Raw genomic sequence first — 13,967 nt, 5'->3', positions numbered from 1 at the left:
TAGCCGGGCATGGTGGCATGTGCCTGAAATCCCAGCTACTCAGGAGGCTGAGGCAGGAGAATCACTTGAGCCCAGGAGGTGGAGGTTGCAGTGAACCAAGATGGTGCCACTGCACTCCAGCTTGGTTGACACAGCAAGACTCCATCTAAAAGAAAAAAAAAAAAGGCAGAATGCATTACTATAGCCCTGTGGTTCCCAAACTGTGTACCAAGGTGCCCGAGAGTGCCATAGCAAATTCACAGAAGAGGCTACATGTATTTTTAATTTTTAAGGGAAACACGGCAACATCTATTGAATGCCATATGAACTACTAGTGACACATAGTTCAATGTTGAGGGCTACACTGTGCCCCTCTAAGATTTATGTGTTGAAGTTCTAACCCCTAATACCTCAGAAGGTGTCCTTATTTGGAGACAGGGTCTTTACAGATGTCATGACATTAAAACGAGGTCATGAGGTGGGCCCTCATCTGGGCTCTGCAGGGTGAGAGGTCCAGGTTCCCAAAGTGGGTACACTCTTGCCAGGGGACACAGCATGGATTGTATTAACTCTTAGCTACAGCTGCCACAAGACACTTTGAACTCCTTGTGTCCAGGAACCAGCAGGTGAGAAGAGGAGTCACAATTTTGACAAGGACAATTGACCCTGATCAGCAGTTACACATATAGGAGCAGGAAGGAACACATATGGAACCTGAGTGATCCACTTGGGTGCTTCCTAGTAAGTACTCTCTTGATCAGGACTGGAGTCCTTAGAAGAAGGGGAGATTTGGACACAGATGGGTGCGGAGGAAAGACCATGTGAAGACGCAGGGAGAAGGCTGCCGTCTGCAAGCCAAGGAGAGAGGCCTGAGAAGGAGCCAAGCCTGCTGATACCTTGATCCCAAACTTCTGCCATTTATAAGAAAATAAATGTCCATTGTTTAAGCCTCCCCATCTGCAGTGCTTTGTTACTGCAGCCTGAGCCGACTAGTACACTCAGTTTCAACAGTAGATTCCACGACATTCCTTTCATGAAATATCTTTGAAAAAGCTGGATTTGGGGCAGTTGCTGTGACAAAAAGTGAGAACTGCACAAAAATTAACGTCCTACAGAAAATGAAGGTGATTGTGTCCAAAATGATTCCAAGGTTTGAGAAGCTGCACAGTGGCCACCAGGGGCACATGCCCCACTGGTAAGCAATGGCGGCTATTTAAGAAGCAAATACTGTGCTCACTTCAGCAGCACATATACTAAAAGTGGAAGAATCAAATACAAATACTGTTTTCTTTCTATTTGTATGTGTTAGTTTTCACGTGATTAGAATGTAAATACTAAGTTGTGCAGGCCTAAGGACTTCATAAACGGGATTCTCAACATGTTTCTTTTAGCTTAGAGGTGGCGTGAAAAATATTACTGGGAAGTAAAGGGTACCAAGAGCCACAAAAGTTTGGGAACTTCTGCTGTAGCCAGAAAGGAAGGTCTCAGGCAAAATGGCAGCAAGGAGCTGTCCTTAGAAACTGTGGGTGTCAAGGGAGCATGGGCTGGGTTCTGACAATGTCTGCCACCATCACTGACCCTCTATGCCCATGGAAACCCTAGGAACTAGAAACCACCTTCACAGTGGTCATGGGATCCAGCAGTATCACATACCACCCCATCCAGAAGCAGCTGGTGTCACAGAGTTCTAGATCAGTCTACTGAAGCAAGAATGGGCTATCCTATAGTTTGAAGCATATGCATCAAATCAGACTTCTATACAACTTTGTGTTCCCAATGGGAACGAAGATCCAGGAACCCCAGAGATCCAGGATCCAATAAGTGGAACCAGGAGTGGTTCCCACTGCCTTCATGCCCAATGAGGCACTGAGGGAGTGCGTTCTTTCCATTTCTGCAACTCTGCAGCTATGCAGGGTGAGAGGTCCAGGTTCCCAAAGTGGGTAGACTCTTGCCAGCGGACACAGCACGGATTGTATTAACTCTTAGCTATAGCTGCCACCAGACACTTTGTGTCCGGAAACCAGCAGGTGAGAAGAGGAGTCACAATTTTGGCAAGGACAATTGACCCTGATCAGTGATTATACAGATAGGGGCAGGAAGGAACATATATGGAACCTGAGTGATCCACTTGGGTGCCTCCTAGTAAGTACTCTCTTGATCAGTTTTAACTAGGAATGGATACATGCAGCAACCATGAGACAATGAGGAGAGTAGATTTACTTAAAGGCTCAGAATTCTCAGGAATAAAGATTTTGGTCACTCCACTACGTAAGCCTAGATCTAGAGAGGGAAGAGCTAAGCGTGAGGGAGAATTTAGAATGTATAGTGAAGGAGGAAAAGAACAAACACCAATTTCAGCCCCCAATGCCAGTTGCAGTGATGGAGGCTATAGTTGGTCCCATTAATTTCCCTTTTCTAAGTTTTCTGTCAGGAAAGGATGTCCACAGGAGCCAGGAGGGAGGTACTGTTCCTTGGGCATGCATTCTAAAGTGAATCTGTGCAGCTTAAAAATGACCTGGTAATGCCATGGAGGTCTCCAGCTCAGATGCCTCACCAAGAAAATGCTGCAGGGAGCATAGTTGACTGACAGATGCTGCATCTTTGAATCTACTGTGTACATCCCACACCCAGCTGTTCCTCGTTAATCACCGAGCAGAATAGGCGTCCTAGAACCAGGACTTTCCTGTGCAGTGGGAGATTCATCCATTGGGCAACTTTGGCTCAGGGTCTCCCTGTCAGCCTGGCTGAGACTTTCTCAGAGCTGTGTCTCAGTGCATGGCTTTTCCTACCCAATCCTTTCTTCCTTCTCCTCTTCAACAGACTCTCCTTATGTGCTCCTTCTTCCTTCCCCTTTATCCTTCACAACCATTTTCCTCTATAAATCCCTAGCACATCTAATCTTATTCTGGCATCTTCTTGGAGGATCCCAATCAACACCTTATATACTGTTTCATTGTGTGTGTGTGTGTGTGTGTGTGTGAGAGAGAGAGAGAGAGAGAGAGAGAGATTCTTCTCCACCCAGCTACAGCTATATTGGGAGATGCCATAAGACCAAAGAGCTTTTCTTACTAATTCTAGTTGGCCCCCCAAAGCACTAAATCATCCTAGAAAATATTTTGTTCATACGATTGAAAAAAAAAAACAGCTAGCATTTATTGAGCATTTATTATGTGCCAACTGTACTAAATGTTTTATGTGCATGATAATCATTTTCACGAATGTACTATTATCTTCACTCTGTAATGAGAAAACCAAAGCTTTGAGCAGATAAGTTACTTAGTTAAAGTCACACAGCTGGTAAATGGCTGAGTTGGGATTTAGACAGTGGCTCAACTAGTACTCCATATAGTCTCTCAGTCTCGGTTTGGAAAGAGCCTTAAATATCATCTAGTCTGACACCCCCAAGTGATCAAAAATCCAAGAAGCCATATAGCATTTAGTTGAACACCTCTAGTGCTGGGTAGTTCGTTCTCTCTCTAAGGAATATACCCCTTCCTAGACAGAGAAGGGAAATTCATTATTTTGCTTCATCCTCCTGGTAGCAGGTATAAAACAGGCATAACCATTCACTACACATGAGTTTTATACACTGAAAAATTGAAGCTTGGAGAAGTGAACTTGACCCAGGTCTTATTGGTAACAAATGGCAGAGCCAGGAATTGAACGCATGTCTTTTCAGTTCTAGAGCCCTTCCTATTTCCAGTTCTTACATGGCTCTGACAGGTGAGTATTATAAAAACAAAAAGGGAATAAGGGCTAATATTTATTGAGCACCTCCTCTGTGCTAGGCATTGTGCTTTGCATGAGATATCCCATTTGGTTTTCGTCACAGTCCTATAAGAATAATTATCACTGAAGCTGCTCAGTGGCTAATTCAGTTGGACCCCAGAGATCACACCTTTTAAAATTATGTTCTGCTGTGTACACATTTCTTCCTATTCAGCCCATAGCTCCTCCTATTCTTTGAGTTAACACAGAACTAGTTGAGTTCCTCTTTGCCAAGCCTGTTCTACAAAACCATATGAAGACAGCTTTTGTCTGTTCTGCTCAGGGCTGAACATTTCCCATCCTGCCTTGTTTTCTCATCCCCTCATCCCCAGCCCTATCTCCCAAACATGATTCCCTTTATCTGCTTCATTCTGAAAGTGTCTGCTGATTGCTTAATGCTGCCCACAAAGGAAGCCGGAGAACCAAAACTTCCTGTGAAAGGGAAGGCCAGGGTCAGTCTTTAGGCAATGGTGAGAAAATAATGACTTTCAGGCATCAGCATCTAGAGTTACATGGCTAGGTATTTTGCATCTGTAGAGTATCATCTTGCAGTAGATGCCTTCTACAGAGAAGATGAGCTGGGCGCCATGGCTCACACCTATAATCCCAGCAGATCACTTGAGTTCAGGAGTTTGAGACCAGCCTGGCCAACATGGTGAAACCTTGTCTCTACTAAAAATACAAAAATTAGCCTGGCCTGCCTGGTGGCACGCCCCTGTAATCCCAGCTACTCAGGAGGCTGACGCAGGTGAATAGCTTAAACCCGGGAGGCGGAGGTTGCAGTGAGCCGAGATCACGCCACTGCACTCCAGCCTGGGCAACACAGCAAGACTCTGCCTCAAAAAAAAAAAAAAAAAAGGAAGAGAAGATGCAGCCATAATGATATCATAATCCCCAGCAGCTCAAGGTTGAGGGATAAAACATGAATCAGATCGATGCAGTGTGAAACAATGCCAAAGATAAGGCATTCAAATCCAAACATACGAAATAAACCTGCTGCAGGCTGGGAACCTACCCCATAGGGTTATTGGAAGGATTAAATGAATTAATGTATGCGAAGTGCTTAGTACAGTACCTAGCACAGAGCAAGTGATCAATAAATATCATTTAGTACTAACATCTGCTGTGAAATGAACCCAGCACGGTGAGAATGCCTGATTCTTCCTCGGGAAGTGACGTCCGGGAATAATAATAGTACCACTTCGCTAGGACTCCCCATGGGCTCAGCCTTCATATGCATCATCCACTTCAATTCTTAACAACCTGTGGCAAAGCTATTATCCCCATTTTAAAGACATAGAAGCCAAACTCAGCAAAGTTAGGCATCTAAGTGGTTAAAAGCTTGCTCTTCAACTCAAACAGTCCTGGCTTTGAATTTCAGCTGCAGCACATGTATGACTTTAAACTTGTCATTTAATGTCTCTGTGCTTCAGTTGCTTAGGCTGTAAAATGGGGTAATAAAACACCTTCTTTAAAGAGGTGCTGTATGGATTGAGTCAATATGTGACACTTAGAACAGCGTCTAGCACATCCTAAGCACTCAATAAATGTCATATGCACACATGCCCACACACACAAATACGTATATACACACATATATACACGTCTATATATGTATATTTATATGTGTATATGTATGTGTGTGCATATATCTATATCTATGTACAGCTGTCCCTTTTCTTTGCACCCACAATACCCTATGATACTTCCCCAGCACATCATAAATCATCCTGCCTTATAACAATGTTTCTTATCTTTTACTCCGCATCCCAAACATACACACTATATAGATTGTGAAATCCTGAAGGTCTCATTTTTTAAATTTCATTTTTACTTTACTTTATTTTAGCAGAGTCAATAAATCTTTGCTAAATAAATGGAATAACAATACTTCATTTTATGAAATGAAGGGCTTTGAAGGATGAGCAGGAGTTTGTCAGGTGGAAAAACGGGAGAAATAGGCACCTCAGGTTAAGAATTGCAGGACTACAGGCCACCCACCCCAAGGCACAAAAAATTACTAGTGGGTTAGCAGCAGGACAGAGCAGAGTTTGAAAGGAAGGAGTCGCTTGTAGTTAGGTAGAGAGAAAGGGTATGGTCCTCAGGCCTAAAAAGAGAAACCAATTTGTTTAGAGAATGCAGCTCCCGTGGCGTCCCAGCAACCTAAGAGAGTTCACGACCCCCGCGACCCCGCCCCCACCAATTCCAGCCAATGAGGAAGCCCTCCTCGGCGTCCCGTTGCCAAGCAACCGGTTCTCCCCACCCCCACACCGCGCAGGGGTTAGCAGTTGCCTACTTTCGCCACAGTGCGATAAACCCCTCGTTGAGGCCACCTTAGTTCTCGGCCGCTCTTGAAGGATGGAGATCTGGGAGCCCCTCCATGGGACCCCTCTCACACTTTGTCACTGGAATTTTATTTATTTTTTAGTTCATATTTTATTTTGCTTATAGAAGAGAAAGATATCCCTTCCGAAGAGGTGGACGCTTACAGAAGTTTATAACCTTTCAAAAAGTAAATAAGTCCACGCTCGCCTGATTCTGCCCTACCCGGACTTCCTTATCCAGTCTGTGGGAGACCCAGGTGCTTTCTCATTACTCCTCAGAAGGAAAACCGCTTTGGAATTCGTGTAATTGGGACTTGGGGATCAGGGAGAAGTTGCCGAAACCTCTCATACCAGTGACTACTGAAGTAGAAGATTCTGGAAAAATCCTTGCCTTGGGGGCACAGGCTAAAACCTGAAGGATTTTTAAGATGACCAAGGTTCCAGCCACCAAGAAGCTTCAGAGTTCCCCCAACGAGGGGGCTGTCCGGCCCTTTTATGCCTCGGAGAACCTAAGGCAGGTAAGTCTCCCCTCTGCTGAAACCAATCATGTTTTCGAGAACAAGTGAAATAGGAATTAGCCTCGAAACCAACAAGGGAGAGAGAGAGGAGAGTCATGGTGTAATTAAATTGTCGAGACACATCCCTGTTGCTATCAATGGTTGGTTTCTCTTAAAGAATGAAAACGCGAACCAGAGCAGTGAGCTGGGCCATCCTATTAGCCAGTAATTCCAAAATGATGGAATAAATCAGCAGTGACACTGTAGAACATCAGAAAAAAATTAAGATGAATTGTAGATTTGCCGTCTGCAGGACTTACTCTCAGAGATCTGCTGGTCTCCAGAAACAGGCATATCCCCTCTCTCTATGGAGAGGCTGCAGAGGGTCAACTTTTGGGGTTCAAAGGCTAGGTTTGCCATGCACCAGCTGTGTGACTTTAGATAGGTTAATTGCTTAGCATCTCTGAGGCTTTATTTCCTTGTGTCTATGAATTTAGAACAGGAACATCAACTAGGCAGAAGCAGTGTGAGGACTAAATGGAATAAGCTATGAAAATTGTCCACTGTGATGTTAACGCTGGATAATGTGTTTATGGGACATGAAACAGTGTTGTTGATTTGAAAAACAAAGAAAAATCGATACATACTGAATGACTGGAGTTAATGGTTCCTGTTTTTAAATGATCATAACTGGATGAGCACAACTGTAAGTGTGCATTTGTTATTGTATCCTCAAATCCCACTTTGCATGGATTGGCCAAGGTCAGCAATGCTCGTCCACTCTGGTGCATCCACAAGGCACATTTGTGGCTCACAGTCATGCCCCAGGAAGGAGGGCCTGGCAGGCGGTCAGTCCGTGAAGGAGAGCTTAAAACTCACAAGGGCTCTCCATGTAGTCCAAAATGCTCCCAAGCTGCTCTTCTCTAAGGCTTAACCTATCTCTGTGCACTCCTCATTACTCAGCCCTCTTAGCAAGACCACTCTGCAAGATACAGCCTTTTTCCATCTCCTTTCATCTCAAAATACCACACAGAAGGATGTTCAATCCAGAGCAGCCCCCTCTGGGACTGAACTTCCCAGCATAGCGGTGGGAGAATGAATGAGGGAAAGAATGAAGAGGGAAATGAACACTTCAATAGCGAGGGTGAGCATCAGAGCGGGAGCAGCAGACAGAATAACCCTGGGTTTGGATCTGCCTCTTCGCACCCCTGTGGCCTTGGGCAAGCTGCAGAACTGCTCCGCTTCAGTGCTGCCATCTGCAAATCGGGAATGTCATAGAGCTTCCTCATGGGATTGCTGTGAGCATTAAATGAGTTAATGTACACCAAAAGCTACGAGCACAGTTCCTGACATATAGTAAGCACACTTTAGGTTTTCGTTCTATTGTTATTTCATTTATTTAGTAAAGATTTATTGAACCCCTGTTAGGTGCTAAACACTTGCTCTAGTTAAAAATGAGACTCGCCTTCAAGAATCTCACAATCTATAGTGTGTATGCTTGGGATGGGGAGTAAGAGAGATAAGAAACATTGTTATAATGCAGGTTGATTAATGATTTGTTGAGGAAGTATCAGAGGGTGTTGTGGGAGCAAAGAAAAGGGACAGCTAATTTAGATTCGTGCATGTGTGTGTGTGTATTTGTGTGTGTGTGTGTGTGTGCATGTATCTGTGTGTTGGATTTTGGGAAGAAACAAGCCATGTACTCAAATAGATGCAATAGAGTTTTTCATCCTACCACAGAGAGATGTAGAGAGTGGAGGAAGATGTAGAAGATGAAATGATCATCTCTTTCTTGGGAGGAGGGTAGTGGGACTCAGGGAGGTCAAGCGATGGGAAGAAGGCTTCCGGGGAACTGTTGGATAGACCAAGACTTCTGGCCCAAAAGCCTCATTGAAATCCTTCTGCACCCCTCTCTACTTTCTAGGAAATAATGAAGACCCCAGGGGGTTCCTAGCTCACATTCAAAAGATCATGCCCTTAGGAATTTCAAGGTTTTAGAGCTATAGTAAAGCATTAATTAACCTAATCTAGGGTCAATAGAAAGTGACAAGCCACAAGGAAATATGTAGAGATCAGGATTGATGTCTGGGGTAAATCAAACGAATAATAATTGCAGTCATGATCATGATCATGATGATAGTTGGCATGTATTGAGTATGCATGCATCATGTGCCACGTATTGAACTCACAAAACTCTTAAGTGTCATATTTTCAGAACCTTCTACAATCCTTCAAGCTATGAACTGTTACCTCTTCATCAGATGGCAACACTGAGGCTCAGAGAGGACAGGTCTCTTACCCAAGGGCACCCAATGGGCAAGGAACAGAACTGGGATTTGAATTCATATCTGTCTGGCTCTGAGCGCAAGTCCACTCCATCTCACCATTCTAGTCAAGCTGTGATAAATGGTTGTTCTGTTCAATGTGCCCAGCACCACAGGGGCTACAAAAATAAGGTGTAAGACATAATCATTGGCTTCAAATAGCTTCCAGGTTTGTTTGGAGGAGGAAAGGGAATGACACCTAAAAGTAGAATCATAAAATGCCAGGCGGCCTGGTAAGTGTCCAATGAGGAGGAATATGGGGAGTGGCCTCTGCTGGGGGAAGGTATGGCCGCACTGGCTGCATGGTAATATTAAGAGTCCCCTGCATACTAGTATAATGAATGACTGTTGGAAAAAACTTCAAAAGGGTCTCGAAGCCCTCTGAACTGGCCGTTTTCCTTTCTCACAGGGCTGGAGATTGCTATATCCTAACGAATGTTCCACTGGCAACTGCCTTGTACAGGCTCTTCATGGCTTTTTTTTTTTTTTTTAAACTGAGGGAATATAAATAACATATGCAAATCCTCTGTTTGAAAGTCTTTTGTTAAAGAAACCGTCTAGCTTGCCCTTATGTTGGGTTCCCTAATCTGCTTAGGGGGTCCGTTTTCCCTTTGTTTCCCAAGGAAGCAGAAGAAGTCTAATGGGATCAGACATGGGGGAGGGGAGAAGCAGATTGTGTATAGGATTACCACGGACCCACGATTTCTGCCTTGGAAAAGGCTGAAAAAGAGAGGTGCTTAGAACATCCCCCTTTATGTTCTAGAATGAGAACTCAAAAGTAGCATTTGGCAAAAACTGTAAAGGTTTGCAATCCTTTATACAAGCTCTGTCTCTTAGTGTCTGAACTTTCCACCTCGTTGTCATTAAAAACCCAGAGAGAAAAGCAGCATCCCTAATTTGGGCAGATCCTGAAACTTCCAGGAACCATTCTGGGTGCCTTGCTCATATCCTAGCTTTTAGTGATTACAGGAGCAGATTCTGCCAGGCACAGTGGCTCACGCCTATAATCTTTGGGGGGCCGAGGCAGGAGAATCACTTGAGCCCAGGAGTTTGAGACAAGCCTGGGCACTAGAGTGAGACCCCATCTCCACAAAAAGTAAAAAAAAAAAAAACTAGCCAGGTGTGGTGGCATATGCCTGTGGTCGCAGCTTCTCGGGAGGCTGAGGCAAGAGGCTTGCTTGAGCCCAGGAGGTCAAGGCTGCAGTGAGCTGTGATTGTGCCACTGTGCTCCAGCCAGGGTGACAGAGCGAGATCATGTCTCAGTAAATCAGCCAACCAATAAAAGAGCAGATTCTTCAGCAAACTCTGTGGGTTCGAACCCCAACACTGCCACTTACTAGGTTGTGTGATCTTGGGCTACTCAGTTCCTCTCTGTGCCTCAGTTTGCTGCTCTGTGAAACAAGTGTATCACGTTTTATCTAATCCAAGAAGCCTTCCATTTCCAGATGCATCACCATTTTCTTGTGCTGCTAAAAAAGAAAACTCAACAAATTAAACTATCACCTGTTTCAATTATGTGTCCCAGTTTCAGAGGTATTAAAATGCAGAAAGAAAAGGTGCATCTTAGAATAGATGAAATAAATGTAAAAATGCTTCCCCGTCAAAGGGGTGTTGTGGGAATTAGATGAGTTAATGTGGGTAATGCTGTTAGAACAAAGCCTGGCATAGAGTAAATACCATTAAATGGTAACCACCATTACGGCGTTGTTTAATCCTTTCAACAACTCTATAATAGAGGTATTGCTAATAAGCTTTAGTACCTAGGTAGACTGGGGCTTGAAGATCCCTAGGGTCTAGTTCTCTGCTGAGAGGTAAGTTGGAAGGTACCTGAAGAAGGGGGCAAACCCAGGTATGGAAAAGACCTGGGCCTGACGGTCTCCATCCTTCCTGCCGCCCCACCCCCTGCCCCCACCACCAAGTGATGAGGATGGATGTCTCCAGAGACAGCCTTGGAAGCCCAATCCAGCATACACCCAGCTGGGCTGCCTGGAGTCGGAAAAGGAGAACCAATATATTTAAGAAACATTTTCCCCAACAAGAGAAACCTGGACTCCCAGCACAATACGTTTCCACGGCAAACATAAAACGATTTTCCTCCTTGTCCACATAGAAGAAATTGTGACCTGAAGAGATAAATGGTGGGCTGTAGTGAGTCATTGGTTTTTGTTAAAGGTGACGTCAGCGCTCAGTGATCTCTCTGGCCTCTAATCACTGAGACCACGCCCCCTGCATGGAATCACTGATTACCCTGAAAATATAAAACAAAATAAAATATCTAACAACCACTTGAGATTCCATTCTAAAGAATCTCAGCTGGCTGTACCTCCATTTTTATATTGCTCATGACTTAAGCCAGGAAAAGAGCAATGAGGGAGAAGGGATTCTTTTCTCTCTCCAAGGGGTTCTTCTAGCTCCATTGCTACTGCATGAGATAAATTGCAGAATTCATGGTTTTTGTTTGGTGGTTTGTTTTTTTGTTTTGTTTTGTTATCTTTGTGGCCTAATGCTTTGGACAGGCAATGCTTGCCTTAGCGAATCTTGCTGTGTCTAATTGCATGGGCATGTGACAGTCGGCTCCTTTCCATGATAAATCAGGATGCAGGGAAGGAGTGTGTTCATTACCTCCTGACACGGGAAGAGTGATCAGCACTCTTCATGCTAGACAAAATGAAGCAGGCTATTTGTCCCATCTGCAAAGAGGCAGCTGCTCTGTAGGGGGAGGGGAGGGTGGGAGAGGAGTGAAGAAATGATCCAAGAGTCTTGTTGATGGGATAATAATCTTTGTAATTAGTTAGAAGCTCTGCCTTTGAAGTCAGGCAAAGGTGGGTTCAAATCCTCTTTTTGACACTCTAGTGTGAGTTTCTGGTAAATGGGGTTGAAGAACAATAAGATCTATGGCATAGATGTTTTGGAAGGATTAAATAAAATAATGCAGTGAAATACTGAGCACGATACCCAGTTAGCCTCCACTAAGTGGTGACAGTGGTCATTATTGTTACTTGTGCTCCTCTCCCTTCTCTGATTGGACATGAGTGCTACCATGACTGTTTTGAAGATACGGCCAACCCAGAGATGAAGTCTAGAGGAAACTGAGTATTAACTGTAAAGTCACATAGTGAGGTCCATCATTAATGAGGGCAGGCCCCAGCTTAAGGGTAGAAGGGAAGAAGCAGGTCCAAAGATATTTTTAGAGTTGGTATGAGAATATATTTGCATGAGAGATGCAATGTGTTAGTTGTAGAGAAGGGGGTGCTCCTGAACATGGTTTGAGTTCCTTGGATTTACCTCTCAGCTCAGTCCCATTATTCATCTTTTAATCCCATAGAGAGCCAAAGGGTAGTGAGGAAAAATAAAAGGAAAACACCATATATCAATTAGGGTTGTTTTTGGCTGCAAGTAAGAAAGAAACTGAAAAGCAGCGAAGTAAACAAATAGGAATTTATTTTTCTCATGTGAGAAGTCTGGAGGTGGATAGCTGTTGGCATTGGCTCGAGAGCTCACTAGTGTCAGGCTGGCAAAGCCTTTTCCCTCATGGTCACAAAATGGCTATCCCGGATCCAGGCATCACATCCATATTCCAGCAGAAAGAGGAAAATGCAGAGAGGAAAAGCTATGTTTGTCCCTTTTATGAGGGAAACAGGAGCTTTCCAAGAAGCTTCCTGACCTATTTTCTCTATTTCTAATTTTCCAGAACAGTGTCACCTCTCTTTTCTAGCAGTAAGAGTGGCTGGGAAAGTATGCATCTAACATGAGTACAGAAAGCAGGGGCAGGGAAGCAATGGTGGTATTGAAGATGAGTACTTGACTGACTATTCAGCAGTGACTTGCACAGATGATTTCACAAAAACTCAAATAATAGGGATCCCAAGCCATGCATTGACAGAGGGTAACCCAAACAAGAGAGTCATCCCTATCCCCTACCCTACACAACAACTGCTTAGGAATCTCAAGGGCATTTGTCCATAGTAGTACCCATCAAAGAGCTGCAGGGGTGAGGGAAAAAGTAGACTTCCCCCAGTGGGAACATTTATTCACTCAACTAACATGTACTGAGTTCCAAGTACGTGCCAAGCATGGTTATAGGTGGTGGGGACACAGAAGTGAATAAAGAAAATCAAATGAGACACTCTGGACACTCTGAAAAACAGGGAGAATAACAGGAGCATGGATCTAAACTAATGGAATGTATGCCATCTTTATTCCTGTGACCCCCATCTGTTTCCACTGTTTGGTGAGGCTTAAGGAAATTCTGGTTAGATACGCCTTTGCACAACTGTGGAAAGAAACTTATTCTTGACTTCCTTTCAACATCCCCACAGCCTCCAAAGACTCAGCCATCAGCTGTTAAATTCAAAAGCTGCAAAAATTCATATGGGGTTCAGTGGCAAATAGCACTTACATAAAATCTGACAGAAGCCAATTAAACCTTTCTTGGACTGAATAAACCAACATATTTTTTCTCAAAGATATTTCTGACAGCTAAATTCAAAATCATAATCATCATAATGGGATACCTTCTATCATGAGATGGTGGCATTTTCCCTTCTGAATTCCTGTTTTCAAACTCTGCTGAGAAAATTTCTTGCGGGGCTCAATTTTGATCTAATGTATTTCTGCCTAAATTGGAATTTATGCAATCGGTAGTTTTATTTAATAACTTGAAAATTAGCCGCGTCTGGCAATCGGCTTGCAAGCCTGGAAATGCCTTGGGGTTTCTGGATTTCACAAAGCGGGGAGATTATACAACTGGGACAGATTCTGGGATAGGTTCAGCATTGTCAGTGGTTTTGTAGTGGGCTGTAGATCAGGGGCAGAACAGACAGAGACTATCCCCCACTGCAGCCTGGTACATGATCAGGGTCATCTTTTGAGGTATATATTGAGCACCTACCATGTGACAGATGTTTTGAGGGTGCTAAAATGCAGCAGACTTGTGGTCTTCTCCCAAGGAACCCACAGTGCTGTTGGAAAGAACATTTATAAATAACTATGAATCAAGATGGTGAATAACAAGTACCAGAAGAAAGGCAAACTGTATATATATATAAGCTTGAGGTAGAAACAAGTTCTATCAT

General features: G+C 43.9%; 1 protein-coding gene across 4 annotated transcripts in view; it reads left to right on the top strand.

The window, feature by feature from the left end:
* Positions 1-6,050: 6,050 nt before the first annotated feature.
* Positions 6,051-13,967, top strand: part of CCDC60 (coiled-coil domain containing 60) — a 203,228-nt gene continuing 195,311 nt past the window's right edge. For 3 of the 4 annotated variants that reach the window (XM_058425441.1, XM_058425440.1, XM_032168545.2), the window contains exon 1: positions 6,051-6,589. In XM_058425441.1, coding sequence (XP_058281424.1) covers positions 6,500-6,589 — 90 coding nt within the window. In that variant the 5' untranslated portion in view covers positions 6,051-6,499. The remainder of the gene's footprint in view (positions 6,590-13,967) is intronic. The other variant, XM_058425439.1, reaches the window with a different exon arrangement.

The sequence above is a fragment of the Hylobates moloch genome, unplaced genomic scaffold (genome assembly GCF_009828535.3).
Source record: "Hylobates moloch isolate HMO894 unplaced genomic scaffold, HMol_V3 SCAFFOLD_12, whole genome shotgun sequence".
In the NCBI taxonomy this organism is placed as follows: domain Eukaryota; kingdom Metazoa; phylum Chordata; class Mammalia; order Primates; family Hylobatidae; genus Hylobates; species Hylobates moloch.
Note: the sequence above shows the minus strand (reverse complement) of the source record. Positions and strands in the feature narration are given on the sequence as shown.